At 51.4% G+C, this 14,203-nt stretch overlaps 2 protein-coding genes across 7 annotated transcripts; one reads left to right on the forward strand and one right to left on the reverse strand.

Annotated features, from left to right (window-relative positions):
* Positions 177–10,000, forward strand: NCAPH (non-SMC condensin I complex subunit H). 2 transcript variants are annotated; one of them, XM_021375038.1, is made up of 17 exons: positions 180–461; positions 534–627; positions 1,337–1,429; positions 1,904–2,042; positions 2,592–2,713; positions 3,038–3,227; positions 3,768–3,859; positions 3,994–4,196; positions 4,672–4,820; positions 5,757–5,863; positions 6,560–6,682; positions 7,000–7,107; positions 7,778–7,939; positions 8,242–8,355; positions 8,577–8,662; positions 8,985–9,060; positions 9,485–10,000. In XM_021375038.1, the coding sequence occupies exons 1-17, from the start codon at positions 244–246 to the stop codon at positions 9,542–9,544; spliced, it is 2,136 nt and encodes a 711-aa protein (XP_021230713.1). In that variant the 5' UTR covers positions 180–243; the 3' UTR covers positions 9,545–10,000. The 2 variants fall into 2 exon arrangements, with proteins under 2 accessions (XP_021230714.1, XP_021230713.1); XM_021375039.1 differs by lacking the exons at positions 8,577–8,662; positions 8,985–9,060; positions 9,485–10,000 and having other exon boundaries at positions 177–461; positions 6,986–7,107.
* LOC110387177 lies at positions 10,156–14,197 on the reverse strand. Of its 5 annotated transcripts, none has more exons than XM_021375043.1 (7): positions 13,780–14,197; positions 13,477–13,488; positions 13,134–13,397; positions 12,947–13,042; positions 12,642–12,782; positions 12,221–12,365; positions 10,156–11,935 (listed from the first exon to the last, which is right to left on the reverse strand). In XM_021375043.1, the coding sequence occupies exons 3-7, from the start codon at positions 13,234–13,236 to the stop codon at positions 11,602–11,604; spliced, it is 819 nt and encodes a 272-aa protein (XP_021230718.1). In that variant the 5' UTR covers positions 13,237–13,397; positions 13,477–13,488; positions 13,780–14,197; the 3' UTR covers positions 10,156–11,601. The 5 variants fall into 5 exon arrangements, with proteins under 5 accessions (XP_021230718.1, XP_021230717.1, XP_021230716.1 ...); XM_021375042.1 differs by having other exon boundaries at positions 13,477–13,620; XM_021375041.1 differs by having other exon boundaries at positions 13,134–13,488.

Raw genomic sequence — 14,203 nt, forward strand, 5'->3', positions numbered from 1 at the left:
ACGAAACGGCCGCTCCATAACGCCTGAGGGCGGCGACCGTTACACGGCGCGCCTGCACACTGCGAGCGAGCGAGCGCGGCAAATTCAAACCAGGAGGCGGTGGCGCGGCTTGAGGCCCCCCGCGGCTCTGGATTGGCGGAGCGGGCTGGAGGCACGTGCTGATTGGTCCGCGGGTGAAGGGAGGGCGGGAACTCGGCGGCGGAAGTTCCGGGACGGTGGTCGCAGCCTCAGTTCGGCGCTGCCATGAGGGCCGCGACCCCGCGGAGGGGCGGCCGGGGCGGAGGAGGGGTGACCGAGACCCCGGTATCGCGCTCTCTCAGCGGCTCGGTCACCCCGACGTTGGCTGAGTGTCCTGGTAACGACGATGAGAGGGAAAGGCGGCAGCGCCGGCGCTCGCGGGCGGTGGACCTGCAGCTCGGCGGCACCGAGTCGCCGCTCGGCCTCTGCTCTCCGGTGCCCAGGTAGGGCCGGGCAGCAGGGGGGGTTGAGGGCGGGCCCGGCTCCCCTGGCACGGCCGTGCTTCCTTCCCTCAGGCAGGTGGACGCGTCGCTGTCGGCCGTGTCGGGATGGACGAACGCGCAGATCTCGGATCATTACTCAGCCTGCATCAAGCTGTCCGCTGAGAACGTGAGTGGGACTCTGCGCGGACCGCCCTTGGGCTTGGGGGGTGGGGGAGTGACTCTCTGGGACGTGTCACAGCTCCAGAGTAATCATAGAATGCCTTGGGTTAGGAACGACCCCAGGGATCATCGAGTTCCAACCCCTCTGCCACAGGCAGGGCCACCAACCTCCAGATCTGCTACTAGCCCAGGTTGCCCAGGGCTCCATCCAACCTGGGCTTGAACATCTCCAGGAACAGAGCATCCACAGCCTCTCTGGGCAGCCTGTTCCAGCACCTCACCACTCTCACTATCTACCCTTGTAAAAAGTTGATTCCCTTCCTGTTTATATTCCCCTTTTAAATACTTTTAGGCTGTAGTGAGATTCCTCACAGCCTTCTCTTCTTCTCCAGGCTGTACAAGCCCAGCTCCCTCAGCCTGTCTTTGCAGGGGAGGTGCTCCAGCCCTCTGATCATCCCCTGTGGCCCTCCTTTTGGACCCTCTCCAACAGCTCCACATCTTTACTGTATTAGGGGCCCCAGACCTGGATGCAATACTTCAGATGTCTCACAAGGGCAGAGCAGAGAGGGACAATCACTTCCCTGTCCCTGCTGGCCACCCCTCTGCTGATGGAGCCCAGGCTTCCATTGGCCTTCCGAGCTGCAAGACCACACTGCTGGCTCATGTTCAGTTTTTCATCCACCAGGTTTCAGTTCTCACCTGTGCTTGTATTGCAGAAAATCAACACCAAGAATGTTTTTGGCTTGCATCTGATAGACTACATGACAGAGATACTGAAACAGAAGGACTCTGAGCTGACCAACTTCAAGGTGAGTTGGTCACGGTGATGTTGGGTCTCTAATTGTAGCTCTAATAAATAACACATCTCAAATAAATGAGCTTTTCAGCAAGAGATCTGGTAGAGGCAGCACTGTCGCTTTTAGTGGAATTTTATACTGCTGACTGCTTTGGTACTGCGGAAGTTAAAGGCTAAATGCACCTTTCAGTGATGGCCCTTCAGAAGGAGAGCTTTAATAATAAGGCTTCTGAGGTAAATATTGGGTGTTTCAGCCAGGAACAGGGCAAGGCTGTGATGGGAAAGAAGGTGGTGTGACCTGAGTGTAGGAGACAGCAGAGGCAGATCAAAATAGGAAATGTCCAGACAAAGACTCCTCGCTATTGATAGTTCCTTGTTGCTCCAGCTGTATTCAAAAACTCGGGTCTGTATCTTGTTTTCTGCATTTACATCTTAATGTGTCTTGTTCATTTCTCACTAAAAACCGCATCCTGTGTTCTTCTGTCAGGTGGCAGCTGGCACCATTGATGCCAGCGTGAAGATTTATGCCGTGCGTGTGGATGCAGTCCACGCAGACACATACAAAGTTCTTGGAGGCTTAGGCAAAGAGTCAGCACCTACGAAAGACGTGGGCAGCCCACAGGAAGGTGTGCCATTCACTCCTTTTCTGTTAAGCTCTTCCTGGTCCCACCTACAATACTTCCTGTGTTCTAATATAGCCCCCCTGAATTTCAAAGCGCCGTTTCTTTCTACTAATTTATATATCTGGGAGGATACTGCTAGCTTGATACGTTTATTTCTTTTCAGGGGCTGGGAAATACTGAGTTACTTTGTCTGGGGAAGTTTGAGATGGGAACCTGATGCTCAACCCTGTATTTGAGGATTTGGCCAGCTAGATTTGAGTGCAAAACAGGGATGGCCTAATCTGAAACATCGGCGAACAAAGTACCCCACGCTTTGCTGTCTTTTGCTTTGAAACAGAAATGTGCTGTTAAGACAAAAGAGGCGAAATAAAAAGAAACACACTGAGCAGCCACTGAAATATTGGTGGTTCATGCTAATGGGTACCTAACTGGGTAACTTTATGCCCATTGGGCTTTTGTGTGCGTGCACACAAAGTGAAGTACAGTTGTATTTTCTCTCAGCCATAGGATATTTTAGCAAGTTTTTCTAACTACAGCTTTTTTTACTTTTAGAAGAAGACAGTGCAGCTTCTGGTTCTGCCAAGAGAGTTCAAACAAAGAAAAAGCACTCATTCAAAACGATTGAACAGAACTTGAACAACATCAACGTGACGGAGGCCAATCGGAGATGTGAGGTGGGTGGAGATGGACCTTCTGTAGTGGTGGGTGGAGGATGGAGAGCTCACCTCATTTTTCACCTTTTTTTTGTTTGTTTGTTTTCCTTGCTGTGCTGTCCTCTCTTGGACTGTTAGATTCATGTGCACACCTGAATTCTACTATTGTAACAAGATGGTCCTTAGCTGCGTCTGTTCCTCCTGTGTGAGGCAGTTGTGAGAGCTTTTATCACTGAAAAAAGATGTGTGGGTCATTCTCCCTTTGGCTTCTTACTTACAAGTTTTCTGCAGAGGCATCTGTGTCTCACCATCCATCTGTTCCATTCCTTGGTTCTGCACCTGCAGGTTGACCCCATGTTCCAGAAAACAGCGGCATCTTTTGATGAATGCAGCACAGCTGGCATCTTCCTCACCAGCCTGCGTACCCAGAGTTGCCACAGTGAGCTCCTTTTTGACTCGAAGATCGTGCCTCTCCCATCTTCAGAGACCCTCGTTCTGCCCAGCAGTGATCCTGTGAAAGTGACAGATTTGAAGTGTGAGCGCTGGTAACCACTAAGCAATTCTCCCCTCCAAACATTGTTTTCATCTGCCAAGCACACTCCTTTTATTTGCAGCCATCTTCTTATGCTTTTCTTGACCGCTTGTCTACCTTGTGGCACCTTGCTGGGATCCTGCTTGGGCCGAGGCTGGCTGCTGTCAGGGCAGGACCCTCACAGCCTTTTAGCAGAGCTGTCTCACAGCACGTATGTGTGATTGGAGCTGCACAGTAGTTGAGATGAGCGTGCTCCGGGTTAAGGGCTGACGTTTATAGAGTGCTTTAACCCTGTCAGTATTCCTAAGCCCTGTTACTCTGATAAGATTTGCAGTGTTATGCCCATCCTTCAGTCAGAGATCTGACTGAGCATCCCTCTCTGCTGAGAAGTGAGCGTAAGTGCTTTTGCAGTGAGCCCTGCCGTCCGTGCAAGAAGAGCTGCCTGTATATGAAGCTAAGAATGACTTTAACACCTGGCATTTGTTACTACTGGTTACTTCATCCCGTGTCTGATATCTCCTTGTTCTTTCTTCCTATCTCTAGTGCTGCTGGAGAAATGTGTTTTAAAACGCCCCATCTATTCTTCACTGGCTAATTTCCAGTTCACACAGTGGGATGCTGAATCCCATGAAGAGGTACGTAGTGCAGGATTGAATCCTTGAGCTGTATTCTCTGCTCTGTCCCTCCCGAGCAATCTCAGAGGTGTGTGGGGGCAGCAAGGTGTGCTGTGGGGTCCTGGGGCTTTTCCCCTGAGCACCTTCTCTTGCAGTCAGTATCAGCCCTGCTGGATAAATTTAAGAAGAGCGACCAAGTGTTCGATATCAATGCAGAGAGAGACAGTGATGGGGAAGATGGTGTTCCTGCCCTGCCAGATGACGACTTCATCACAGACTCCCCCAGGAGTATAGTGACAGAAAAGATTGGGGAATTCACAGAAAATAAATCCCTCACAGAAGTCTGTGAGAGCAAGAGGTGAGTAGCCACTGCACCTTTATAGTTTTGCTTTGATTGCTAGCAACAAGTTAACATAGCTCTCTGGAGGATCTTCAGTTTCCTGTGCATGTGTTTTCCATCTGGCTATAGCTTGCTTGCTGATCAAGTCTGAGGTACACTGAGGAATGTACATCTCTGCCCTCTAGAAGGACCTTCTTGTATGGTCATGTTTCCCCATGATTGCTTGTCTGCTTGCTCTGCTCCTATTTTTTAGCCTGCCCTGTCCACCTCTTTTCGCAGCAGCCTCACAGACTCCAGGCAGTGCAATACCCACAGTACTGTTCGCTGATTAGAAAGCAGGAGTCTTGCAGGCTGGTGTCTGTACAGAGCTGGTCAGGGTATTAAGACTGAGATTCTGAGATTAAGAAGAGCTGGTCAGGGTATTAAGACTGGGCTCAGGCCCAGTGTATCTCAAAGGAAGGATTTTACTGAGCAGTTTGTGTGCTCTTTCCAGAATTGATGCAGTTCCTTTCGGAGAAGGAGACATCGGGACCATGTGCCTTCATCTCTCCATGAAACCAGGGGAATACTCCTACTTCAGCCCCCGAACTCTGTCAATGTGGGCTGGCCCAGAGCACTGGCGTTTCAAACCTCGACACAAATGTATGTATGTATTCAGAGACAGGAGCTCATAGGCTGCTGCCACGTTGTGGTTATGTTGGGAAATGGGCGATACATAAATAGGGAACTGCTGGAGAGAGTCTAGCTGAGGGCTGCAAAGATTGTTAGGGGCTGGAGCATCTCCTTGAGAGGAAAGGCTGAGAGCCCTGGGGCTGTGCAAATCTTGAGAACAGAAGACTGAAGGGATCTGATCAATCTTATAAATATCTAAAGGGTTGGTGTCAAGTGGGTTGGGCCCGGGGTTTTCTGGAGCAACAGGATAGGGGGCAACAGACACAAACTGGAACAGAGGAAGTTCCATATGAATGTGGGGAGAACTTCTTTACTTTGGGGGTAACAGAGCACCGGAACAAGGTATCCAGAGAGGTTATGGTTTCTCCTCTGGAGATATTCAAAACCCTATCTGGACACATGTGTGCAGCCTAGTCTAGGGAACCTGCTTTAGCAGGGGAGTTGGACTAGATGATCTCCAGAGCACCCTTCTAACTCTGTGATTCTGTGAGCCGTAAAGCATAGGCAGTAGAGATGGGAAACTCTGTATGGCTCTTTTCTAGCTGGGTTGGAAGCAGTACTGAGTTAAGACACCAGGAAGGCTCTCAAATCATGCAGAGATCCTTTGGAGTCTAATGTGTTCTCTATTGTTTGAGTTCATTAATGATGCTCAGCATTGAGGGGGTGTCTCACTGCAGCGATAGAAGACAGTACAGCTCCTTCAGCATAAAAACTGAAGGTTAATTTACACTTACGGTGTAAATTACAGAAGCATTTATAAAGAGATACTGATCCTTTTTAAAGTGTGAAGCGGAGGACACCACCTGTTTCTTTCCCTAACACAGAAAAAAAGTATTTGTAAAGGACACAGGTAACCTGTCAGGGTGGAGCAGATGCTCAAGCTGGGAATTTCCTTCCTTTCTGCAGCAAGTGCTGACTGTGAAAAAGAGAAGAAGAAGAAGAATGCAAAGAAAGCATTTGAAGTGAACTTTGATGAGGATGTTGACTTTGAGACATATTTCCGTAAGACCAAGGTAGGTGCTGAGTTTCTGCCTCTGCTCTCTCTTCTGCCATATCAGCACATCTTAGAACTGCCATCAGCAGCTGGCTCATCTTTGTTCTCTTGTAGAAATGGGTTCTGTAAACTCATTTTCATGCATGCTCCTTGGTGCAGGGTCTTCTGATTCCAGTTCTTGGTACAGTTTTACCAACCTTGGATTGAAGAGTCAGTCTGGATTCTTTCTGGCCAATACCCTGTCAGGAAGAGAGACCCCGCATGCCCAGTTGTGTGTCCCAGGATGCTGTGTTAAAGTCACTGCATGCAGTGTAGGACTCTTCTTTGGAAACATATCAGAACTTCCCTCATTTTAAACAAATGTCCGCATTCAGTCATAGAATTGAAGAATTACAGAATGGCTTGGGTTGGGTGGGACCTTAAAGATCCATTCCATGGCTGCTTGCCAGATCAGGCCCATCCAGCGAGGCTGTGAACATCTCCAGGGATGGGGCACCCACATCTTCTCTGGGTGACCTGTTCCAGAGCCTCACCACCCTCTGAGTAAAAAATTCCTTCCTAATACTTAATGTAAATCTCCTGTCTTTTAGTATAAAACCATTCCCCCTCATCATATCACCATCTGCCCGTATAAGAAGTTAATTCAAAGCCCTTAGTTGTGCATTAATCTTCTCAGTACTGGATATCACATGGATTATGGCATTGTCTTCTGCAGGCTGCTTTAACTCTGAGCAAATCCATTCTGGATAACCAGAACGTGAAGAGCACCACCCTTCCTGCAGACTTCAACTACAACCCTAACAACATTGTCCAGCTGTTCCTCAAACCAGCTGTTAAGGTAAGAGGCTTCTCCAAAATCCTCTTGGCAATGTTCTGTGCACAGAATAGCTATTCATCTGCTTGTAGTGCCTCTGGAGTGCTCCTCAGGGCAGGAAATGAGCCAGCACGATGCCTGTTAGTGAACTCTAACCCTCTTTGTGGATGCTGAGTTGTCTGTGCTTGGCTGTTACGCTTTACGAGGGGTTTGATGGGTGGTACAAGAGGAGGAGGCAGCAGGCTGAGAAAAGGGATGGTGATGGATTAGCAAGATGTAGGCATTGCTTGGGGAAAATATCTATTTTCCTCTTTCCTGATGTTCCAGTCTCATCTCTGCAGCTCTTCAGGCTGCCTGAGCCAGGCAGCTCATTGGATCACGAAGATGAGATCGGCGAATATGATTACAATAACCCCAATGACACCTCTAATTTCTGCCCTGCAGCGCAGGTAACTGGGAGCAAGAAGACTTCTCTCTATTGCCTATATTTGACATGTGGTAGGAAGAATCTTATGTCTAGCATCACTTCCTAGTGGGGAAAAAAAAATCGACATCAGATTGTGGCAAAGCTCCGGAGTCTCTGCACAAACCTCTGTCCTCTCACTCAGTGGTACTCTGGTAACAACATCACCTAAATGAGCTGCCCTTGGAGTTTGGAGTTTGCTGGTTTGTTTCCTGCAGAAACTCCATTCCATGCGTTTCCATACACACCTCCCACGAAGTAGCAGCAGATACCATTGCTCACTTCTGCAGTCTCCTCTGCACAGTGATACTTGCACCCAGCTGCTTTGAGCTCCTGATGAAGTACACTTGCTCTAAAGCTTCAGCTTTCTGCCAGGCCAATGCTGCAAGTCTCAGCTGGCCCCACACTGGCAGGACAGCCTTCATCTCTCTCATCATTCCATGTAGAACAGCCTTTTGGTATTCTGTGCTTTAGATCTCTGGTGGGTTTAGCCTTAGCCCAAGCTTTTAGCTGTGAGGAGAGGCTGAAGATCATTTTTCCACGGGGGTAGTGGACAGGTGTCACCTCTCTCCCTAGGGCTGGGTCCTCAGTGCAGGAGATCTCTGGCTCCTCAGAGATGTCTGTGGGTGGCCTCACTTGTGTATCTTCTTGACCAGGCTGCGGATAGTGATGATGACAACGACCCCATTCAATTCATGGGCCAAACAGAGTTCAACCTTACCACTCACCCTGAGGGTCAAGATCACGAGCTCAATGGGGTTGATGGTGTCGATATCACGATGTATGGGGAGCTGAACCTCGTGGCTGAGCCTCAGAAGGTAAGGACTCATGCTGTGCCCAGCTGTGTACTGCTGACTGAGCAGGCCTGCAGCAGGGCCTCAGAGAGAGAAAGACAGCAGTTTCCCTTGTGCAGGATCTCCAGGGTTTGCTGCTGGATGCTTTATTCTGACGTGAACCCTCAGGTGAGAGAAAGGATTAAAAAAAAAATCCAGGGTTTAGTACTAAGATAGCATTCACTGTCATTGCTATTGGAGAATCAAGTTTGGGTTGTTCCTTTGGTTGTGGTTGAAGATGCTGTTGCTCAGTTGCTCTCTGCTGACCCTGAATGTCTTTCCCTCAGGTCAATAAGATAGCAATTCAGTATGCAAAAACAGCCAAGAAAATGGACATGAAGAGGCTGAAGCAGAACATGTGGGACCTTCTTATTGATATACAGGAAAACACAGCAGCAGAGGTGAGTGTAGGCAGAGCCAGGTATCTTAACAGGCCTGAAGAGAATGCCTTGCATGTAACAGTACTTAGCTCCCAAGGAGATCATCATGGGCAAGTTAGTGCCCATGGGGTAGTTGTTAAGGACAGACCGTGAGCAGTGATTTGCAGTGGTGGTTCTCTGAGCATGAGGCTGAAACCCAGGGAGGAAAATCCACCTCAGCATTGTGTCTTTTTGCTGAATAGAATGAAGATGTGGAGAAACAGAGCGACACGTCAGTGGTGGCAGGGGAGAAGGCCTTCAGCAGCATCACAAAGGAACTGCTTCACAGGTAGAGAGGCCCTGCAAAAGGTTGGACTTGAGATTGGACAGACTCGAGCAGCACTTGGGCAAGCACTGACCCACTGTGTTTCTGTTGCTACCTGAATCCTGACGGGGGGAAGATATCTTGCTGGCTATTTGCTTGAGGGAGCCACAGGTTGCATTTGGCTTGGCCAAGTCCGTGCTAGTGGGAGGGAAAAGGCAGAGAAAATCGGAGACTGGGGAAGGAGCTGGCACACACAGCTGATCTCTGGGGACCTGGTGGCTTGCGGATGTGCTCTATCCACAGAATCTCAGTCTCTGGCTATCCTGACCTCCCTTCTCTTCTACAGGTTGCCTTCTGTGATGGCTAAAAATCTGTCTGTCCCCTTGGCCTTTGCCTGCCTCTTGCACTTAGCAAATGAGAAGGTAAGTGCAGTGTATGTGCTTGAGATGGGGTAGGAGCAGTGGGCAAAGCACACAGTGTTTTTATTTTTACATCAGACTCTTACGACTTAATCCCCTGTTTCATGCTTCTAGGAACATAAATCAGGTGGATGTGCTGGAAATAAAAAGCTCAGTTATTTCTTGCCTAACTCCTGTCTGTCCTTCCCTGTCCTTGCATCTGGTAGCAGAGGGGATGAAGCACATCGCTGCTTAATGTTGTTATGTGTTGTGACTGCTTCAGAGTGATTTAACAGCTGATGGGAGTTGATCTTCTGCACTGGGATGGAGGTGGAAGGGGCTGGGGTTGTTCTGAGCATTCCTTGTGTGTTTTTATTCAGCTCCCTAGGCCTTCAGCTTCAAAGGGAAGAGACTGGCTCTCTTCATCTCAGCTTTTTGCTTTTCCCAGAACCTGAAACTGAACGGCACAGAGGACCTGTCTGATGTCATCGTGAAACAAGGCGACTGAGCCTGGTGTAGAGCAGATCACCAAGGCTGACCCCCAGGATGGAGCTCTGCTCCCCAGCTGGACAGCGCTTGCTCTGCATCAGGGGCGGGTTTTCCTCCTGAAAGACAACGACTTCTCTGTGGAGAGGTCCCACTGATCTCTGCACCTCAGGAGAACTCCTCAGTTGCGGACATGATCCTACCTCCCTGAACACAGAGGCCGTGTAGATGGACAGCTGCTGAGCCTGCCATCTTTGAACCATTCGCTCTTTCCTGGGCTCAGGAGCAGACTGCTGCAGTTTCTCTGTGAACCATTGGTGCCTGGGAGCAGAAGGCTGTTCCCTATGTCATTCATTGTCATAATTCCCAGTACACTGAGTGACTTATTGACATTGCCATTCGTGTAGTCCTGTTCCTTTGGTATTTCCCTGAAATTTGATACTGAGCTTACCAATAATAAATTCCTACTGCCTTCTTAGCTGGACCTTTGGGAGGGGAAGGAGGAGTCTGAAGCAAGAGGGGCCAAAGTAACATGCAGGCGTGAGGGAGCAGCACAAGCAGGGCTGCTCATAAGGGCAGAGGAGCACCAGCTCCCAGAACCCAGTCTCGCAACAACCAAGTGAGGGGAACAGGACAGAGCCAGAGATAATTGCTTTTTGTCTTTAGGGACTAAGTAAGAAACATGGGCAGGGGCAGCTGGAGATCTGTCATTCCATTTAGTGATCTATGCAACCTGCTGCAGGGAACCTGCTGGGGATGGGAAGGGTGTACTGAATCTCCAGAGATCTCTTCCAGCCCCTGTGCTTCTGTGACAGGTCCTTGTGTGCAGGGAGCCAGCGAGCAGGTGCGTGTCCAGGGGCTTTCCAGAACCAAAGCACCACAGCCCTGGCATGCCACTGGTGTTTGAGTGTCATCAGCCACGTCCCTCCCTTCATCTCCATTGACTGCAATGGGAGCTGGGTCAAGGAACGCACCTGCAGGGACTGGGCACGCACCGCCTCTCTCACTGGCAGCAGTGCCAGGGCCTCAGCACCTTCTGTGAACAACTTGCCCAATATCTAATCCCAGTCTCCCCTCCTCTACCTTAGAAGCATTCCCCCTTGTTCTATCACCATCTCCCCACATAAAAAGCTCGTTTCCCTCCCATTTATAATCTCCCTTGAAATAGTGGGAGACCCCTCACAAACCACATGGAATAATAGTTCCTCTCAAGGAGTAAGTCCATGAGATTCAGCCAGCTTAACACCATCTCTCTAACTTGTATCAGACTCAAAGAAAGTGGAAGAAAAAAAATGAAGGATGTAAAGAACAAAGAAAGGAAGGAATGAAGGAAAAAGAACTGCAAAAAAACCCACGTATGCTCTTCCGGTTCCTTGCCGGGGCCTTGCCCTGAGCTTCACAGGGCAGATCAGGCTGAGGCTTTGGCAAGGCACTGGTGCTACACCTGCAGGGACAGCGTGTTCAGACACAGTGATGAGAGCTCCCACTGGGAGCTGAGGCCTCGTTTTCCCTCAGAGATGTGCAGGGTCCAGCAATGACATAAAACAATACCACACGCGCAACTACGCTGCCAGTTCTCATTTATTACAACAGAACGCAGACAGACACCGTTCATCCCAGCACGGGTTATCTGAGTGTAGGATGGTAACCCCGTGCCGTTCCCATCCCCAGAAGGAGAGTGGAGAGGAAGCAGTGGAGGTGCCCAGGGGCAGCCAGGCCTGTTGACCATCCACCGGCAGACACAGGCCATGCTTGTTGTCTAGGGGGCAGCTCCCAGCCCATGAAGTAGGGTACGTAAAGACTGCGAGGCAGTGGCAGTGCCTGGGGCAGCCTGGCCTCTTGTGCCACATCCACTGTGCAGCAGAGGCCAAACTTGTTATTCACAGCTCTCCCCGTGAAGAACTGTGGAGGCAGAGCAGTGATACCTCCAAGCATTAGAGCTGTGAGCCAGCAGCTCGCAAAGGAACTAGAAAGTCATGACATACCCATACCCAACAGAAACGTGGACAGCCACAGCGGAGCACAGCAGTGGTTGTCCAGGTGGGGGCCATCATCGCCAGACCCTACCCCAGGGGACTGCTACCATCCCCTGAAGGATGCAGGCGGTGTAAGTGAAGGTGGTGGTGGCGGTATCTGACTGCACTTGCATTTTCGGGTAGCAGAGATGGCCGGGGTGATGGGCTGTGAGGGCCGCGGGGGCCGTGGTGGGGCCAGCTGAGCTGGGGTGCTCTCACGCCAATGGGGAAGCGATCTTTTGGGGCTCGACTGCACCCGGGCAGCACGTCCTGGCACACGGTGATGCCGGTGGTGCCGAGTCCGTCGGTCTGGGGCTTCATTTTGCACTGCCTGTTTCCCTGGATGCGATGAGTGTTTGCAGGCAGCACGCCGGGCTTTGGCGGATTCCATGAGGCACCTGCAGAGAGAGGAACTGCTGAGGGCATGGGACAGCCCCCCGCTCTCCATCCTCCCGGCGCCGCACAGAGCAGCGCTCAGCTCCCAGCCTGTCCCCGGCACAGCAGTGGGAACGGGCTGCAGCAATGGCGAGGCCAATTCCAGCATCTCAATGCGGAGCTCTCGCGCAGCTCTGGTCAGCAAGCAGCCGGCCTCTGCACAACACGCTAACTAGAAAACGCCTCATGGCTAACAGCAGCCCTGGAACACAGAGCGTGGGGGGATGGGGTTGGGGGGAGCAACTCACTGGTGTTTCTGCCTCCGCTGCCAGACACAAATGCAGCACGCGATGAACGCAACCAGCAGGGGAACAGACACAGCAATGGCGCCTTTTAAGAAGTACATGGGGACGTCGATGTGGATGCCCTTAGTGGGTTCTTCAGCACCCGCACCTGAAAGAACAATCGTGGTCACTGCTGCGCCTCGTGCCTAACTGGCAATCTCACCGGAGCTCTGACACCGCCATGAAATGTTCTCTTTTGTTTTCGTGGCCTCCAGGAACAAGCAAAAATCCCACAGCGCTTCCCTGGGATGCAGGGACCGTGGCAGGAAGATTCCTGCTTCTCCTCGCCATCTGCTGAATGCGGTTCAGGCGGCTTCCTTCCCACAAGGACAAAGTTCCCGTGTCCGCGAGATGTGGGTGCAGCGGGAGGGGAGCAACCTCTCACCATCAGCCATGGAGCTCTCTGCACGGCCTTCACCTGCAGCGCCAGCTGCGTGCGTGTCCTCTGTGTGCTCACGGGAGATGGGAATCATGCGGCTGCTGCCTTCCTTAAATGCAGCCTCGTCCACAGGCGCTCCGTCGATCTCTTTAGAAAGAAGGAAGCAGAGTGGGACTGTCAATATCTGCTCTCGTCCAGAAGATGACATCCTAAGAAGGCACTACTTCTCAGAAGACATCAGTATTTTCCACCTATGAGAGCAGAACGTCGGCTTCCCAAGCCTTACGGTGAACAGACAGAAATACACCCACCAGGCACTGCATTCTCGTCTGGGATTTTCCTTACAAGAGGGTAAAACCTTTGCAAATATCTTCCTCTTCCCCGTTTTCCTGTCAGTCTCGCGGGACCTTAACAGAATGTACAGAGACACATTTCAGACGAGCCAACTATTGAACTGAGCGCTCCCTTTGGTGAAGTGCATCAAGACACATTACCCACCCCTGGGATACCAGCGGGGCTGCGGTGCGGGAAGCTGCTGAGGGTTTGGCACGGCCCTCTCTGGAGGCACTTCTGCAACCAAAGAACCACGAGAGCTTTCCATCACGCACCGCCATCTACGTCGCTGCGTAACGGCACAACTGAAGAGCAGATGGCAGCAGGGGATGGTGCAGGGACAGGGCACGCACGCGCAGCTCTGTGTTCTCACTCCTGCAGACGTGCCACGCTGACCTCAGGGCTGTGAGCCGGCAGCTCGCAAAGGAACTAAAAAGCCACGACATACCCATGTCATCTGATACAGCATCCGTCCCGGGAGCCAGCTGGGATCCTGCATCCCATTCACCTGCACTCAGATCTGTGAACAGAACAGAGCAGCTCCTGTCATACACGACCATATCCGCCCCCAGATGGGAACAACAGGGCATTACTCCGCAGCACTCTTCTCTCCCTTCCACACAGCAGCATCTCAAAAATAGGCGCTGGGTGCCTGCAGCGGCACCGTGCACTAATACACAACTATCCATGTGTGGAACTGTCTGGAGACGGGGAGGGGAGGGGAAGAGAACAGAAAGGGGATGGAGAGGGGAGGACAAGAGAAGGGGAGGGGGAGCCCCAAAGGCAAGGCTCTGTCCTTGCACTGACTTACCTCTGGGTTCCATCTGCGGAACAGAAGCCGTGTCCAGCCAGGCAACTCGATTCCGTGAACCAGTGTAGTCATCTAGAATCACAAGCAGATGAGAGAAGTTCCCATTAAATGCGGTGATCTCTTTCTCCATTAAGGACCGGAGCTGGGCCAGGTACTGGCATGGGAGAAAGACCCAGGTCATCAGTTCCACAGCGACAGGGTGGGCAGGGCGACCCACTGGCTGGCCACGGGCAGGTTGCCAAATACTCTCTGCAGGCCGCGTGCAACACCACCATGGACCGCACGGACCAACATGTGGCCACTCGGGCCTTTCTTAGTGCAGCTCTCGGGTGTGCACAAAGCAAGGTGACGCTGAAGCACGGGAGGAGAACGTGCCTGGCTCTTCCCCTGGGCTGTGGGCCGAGGGGGACCCTGTGCTGGGAAC

The sequence above is a fragment of the Numida meleagris genome, chromosome 21 (assembly GCF_002078875.1).
Source record: "Numida meleagris isolate 19003 breed g44 Domestic line chromosome 21, NumMel1.0, whole genome shotgun sequence".
Lineage (NCBI taxonomy): Eukaryota > Metazoa > Chordata > Aves > Galliformes > Numididae > Numida > Numida meleagris.

Bases quoted from the DNA above. Each gene is read 5' to 3' on its own strand.
- NCAPH (XM_021375038.1), top strand. From the start codon at position 244: ATGAGGGCCGCGACCCCGCGGAGGGGCGGCCGGGGCGGAGGAGGGGTG. The intron at 4,197-4,671 runs GTGAGTAGCCAC...TGCTCTTTCCAG, and splicing joins GAAGTCTGTGAGAGCAAGAG to AATTGATGCAGTTCCTTTCG. The intron at 9,061-9,484 runs GTAAGTGCAGTG...TGCTTTTCCCAG, and splicing joins TGCACTTAGCAAATGAGAAG to AACCTGAAACTGAACGGCAC.
- LOC110387177 (XM_021375043.1), bottom strand. From the start codon at position 13,236: ATGGAAAGCTCTCGTGGTTCTTTGGTTGCAGAAGTGCCTCCAGAGAGG. The intron at 13,043-13,133 runs GTGGGTAATGTG...CATTCTGTTAAG, and splicing joins GCCCCGCTGGTATCCCAGGG to GTCCCGCGAGACTGACAGGA. The intron at 12,783-12,946 runs GTGGGTGTATTT...TTCTTTCTAAAG, and splicing joins AGACGAGAATGCAGTGCCTG to AGATCGACGGAGCGCCTGTG.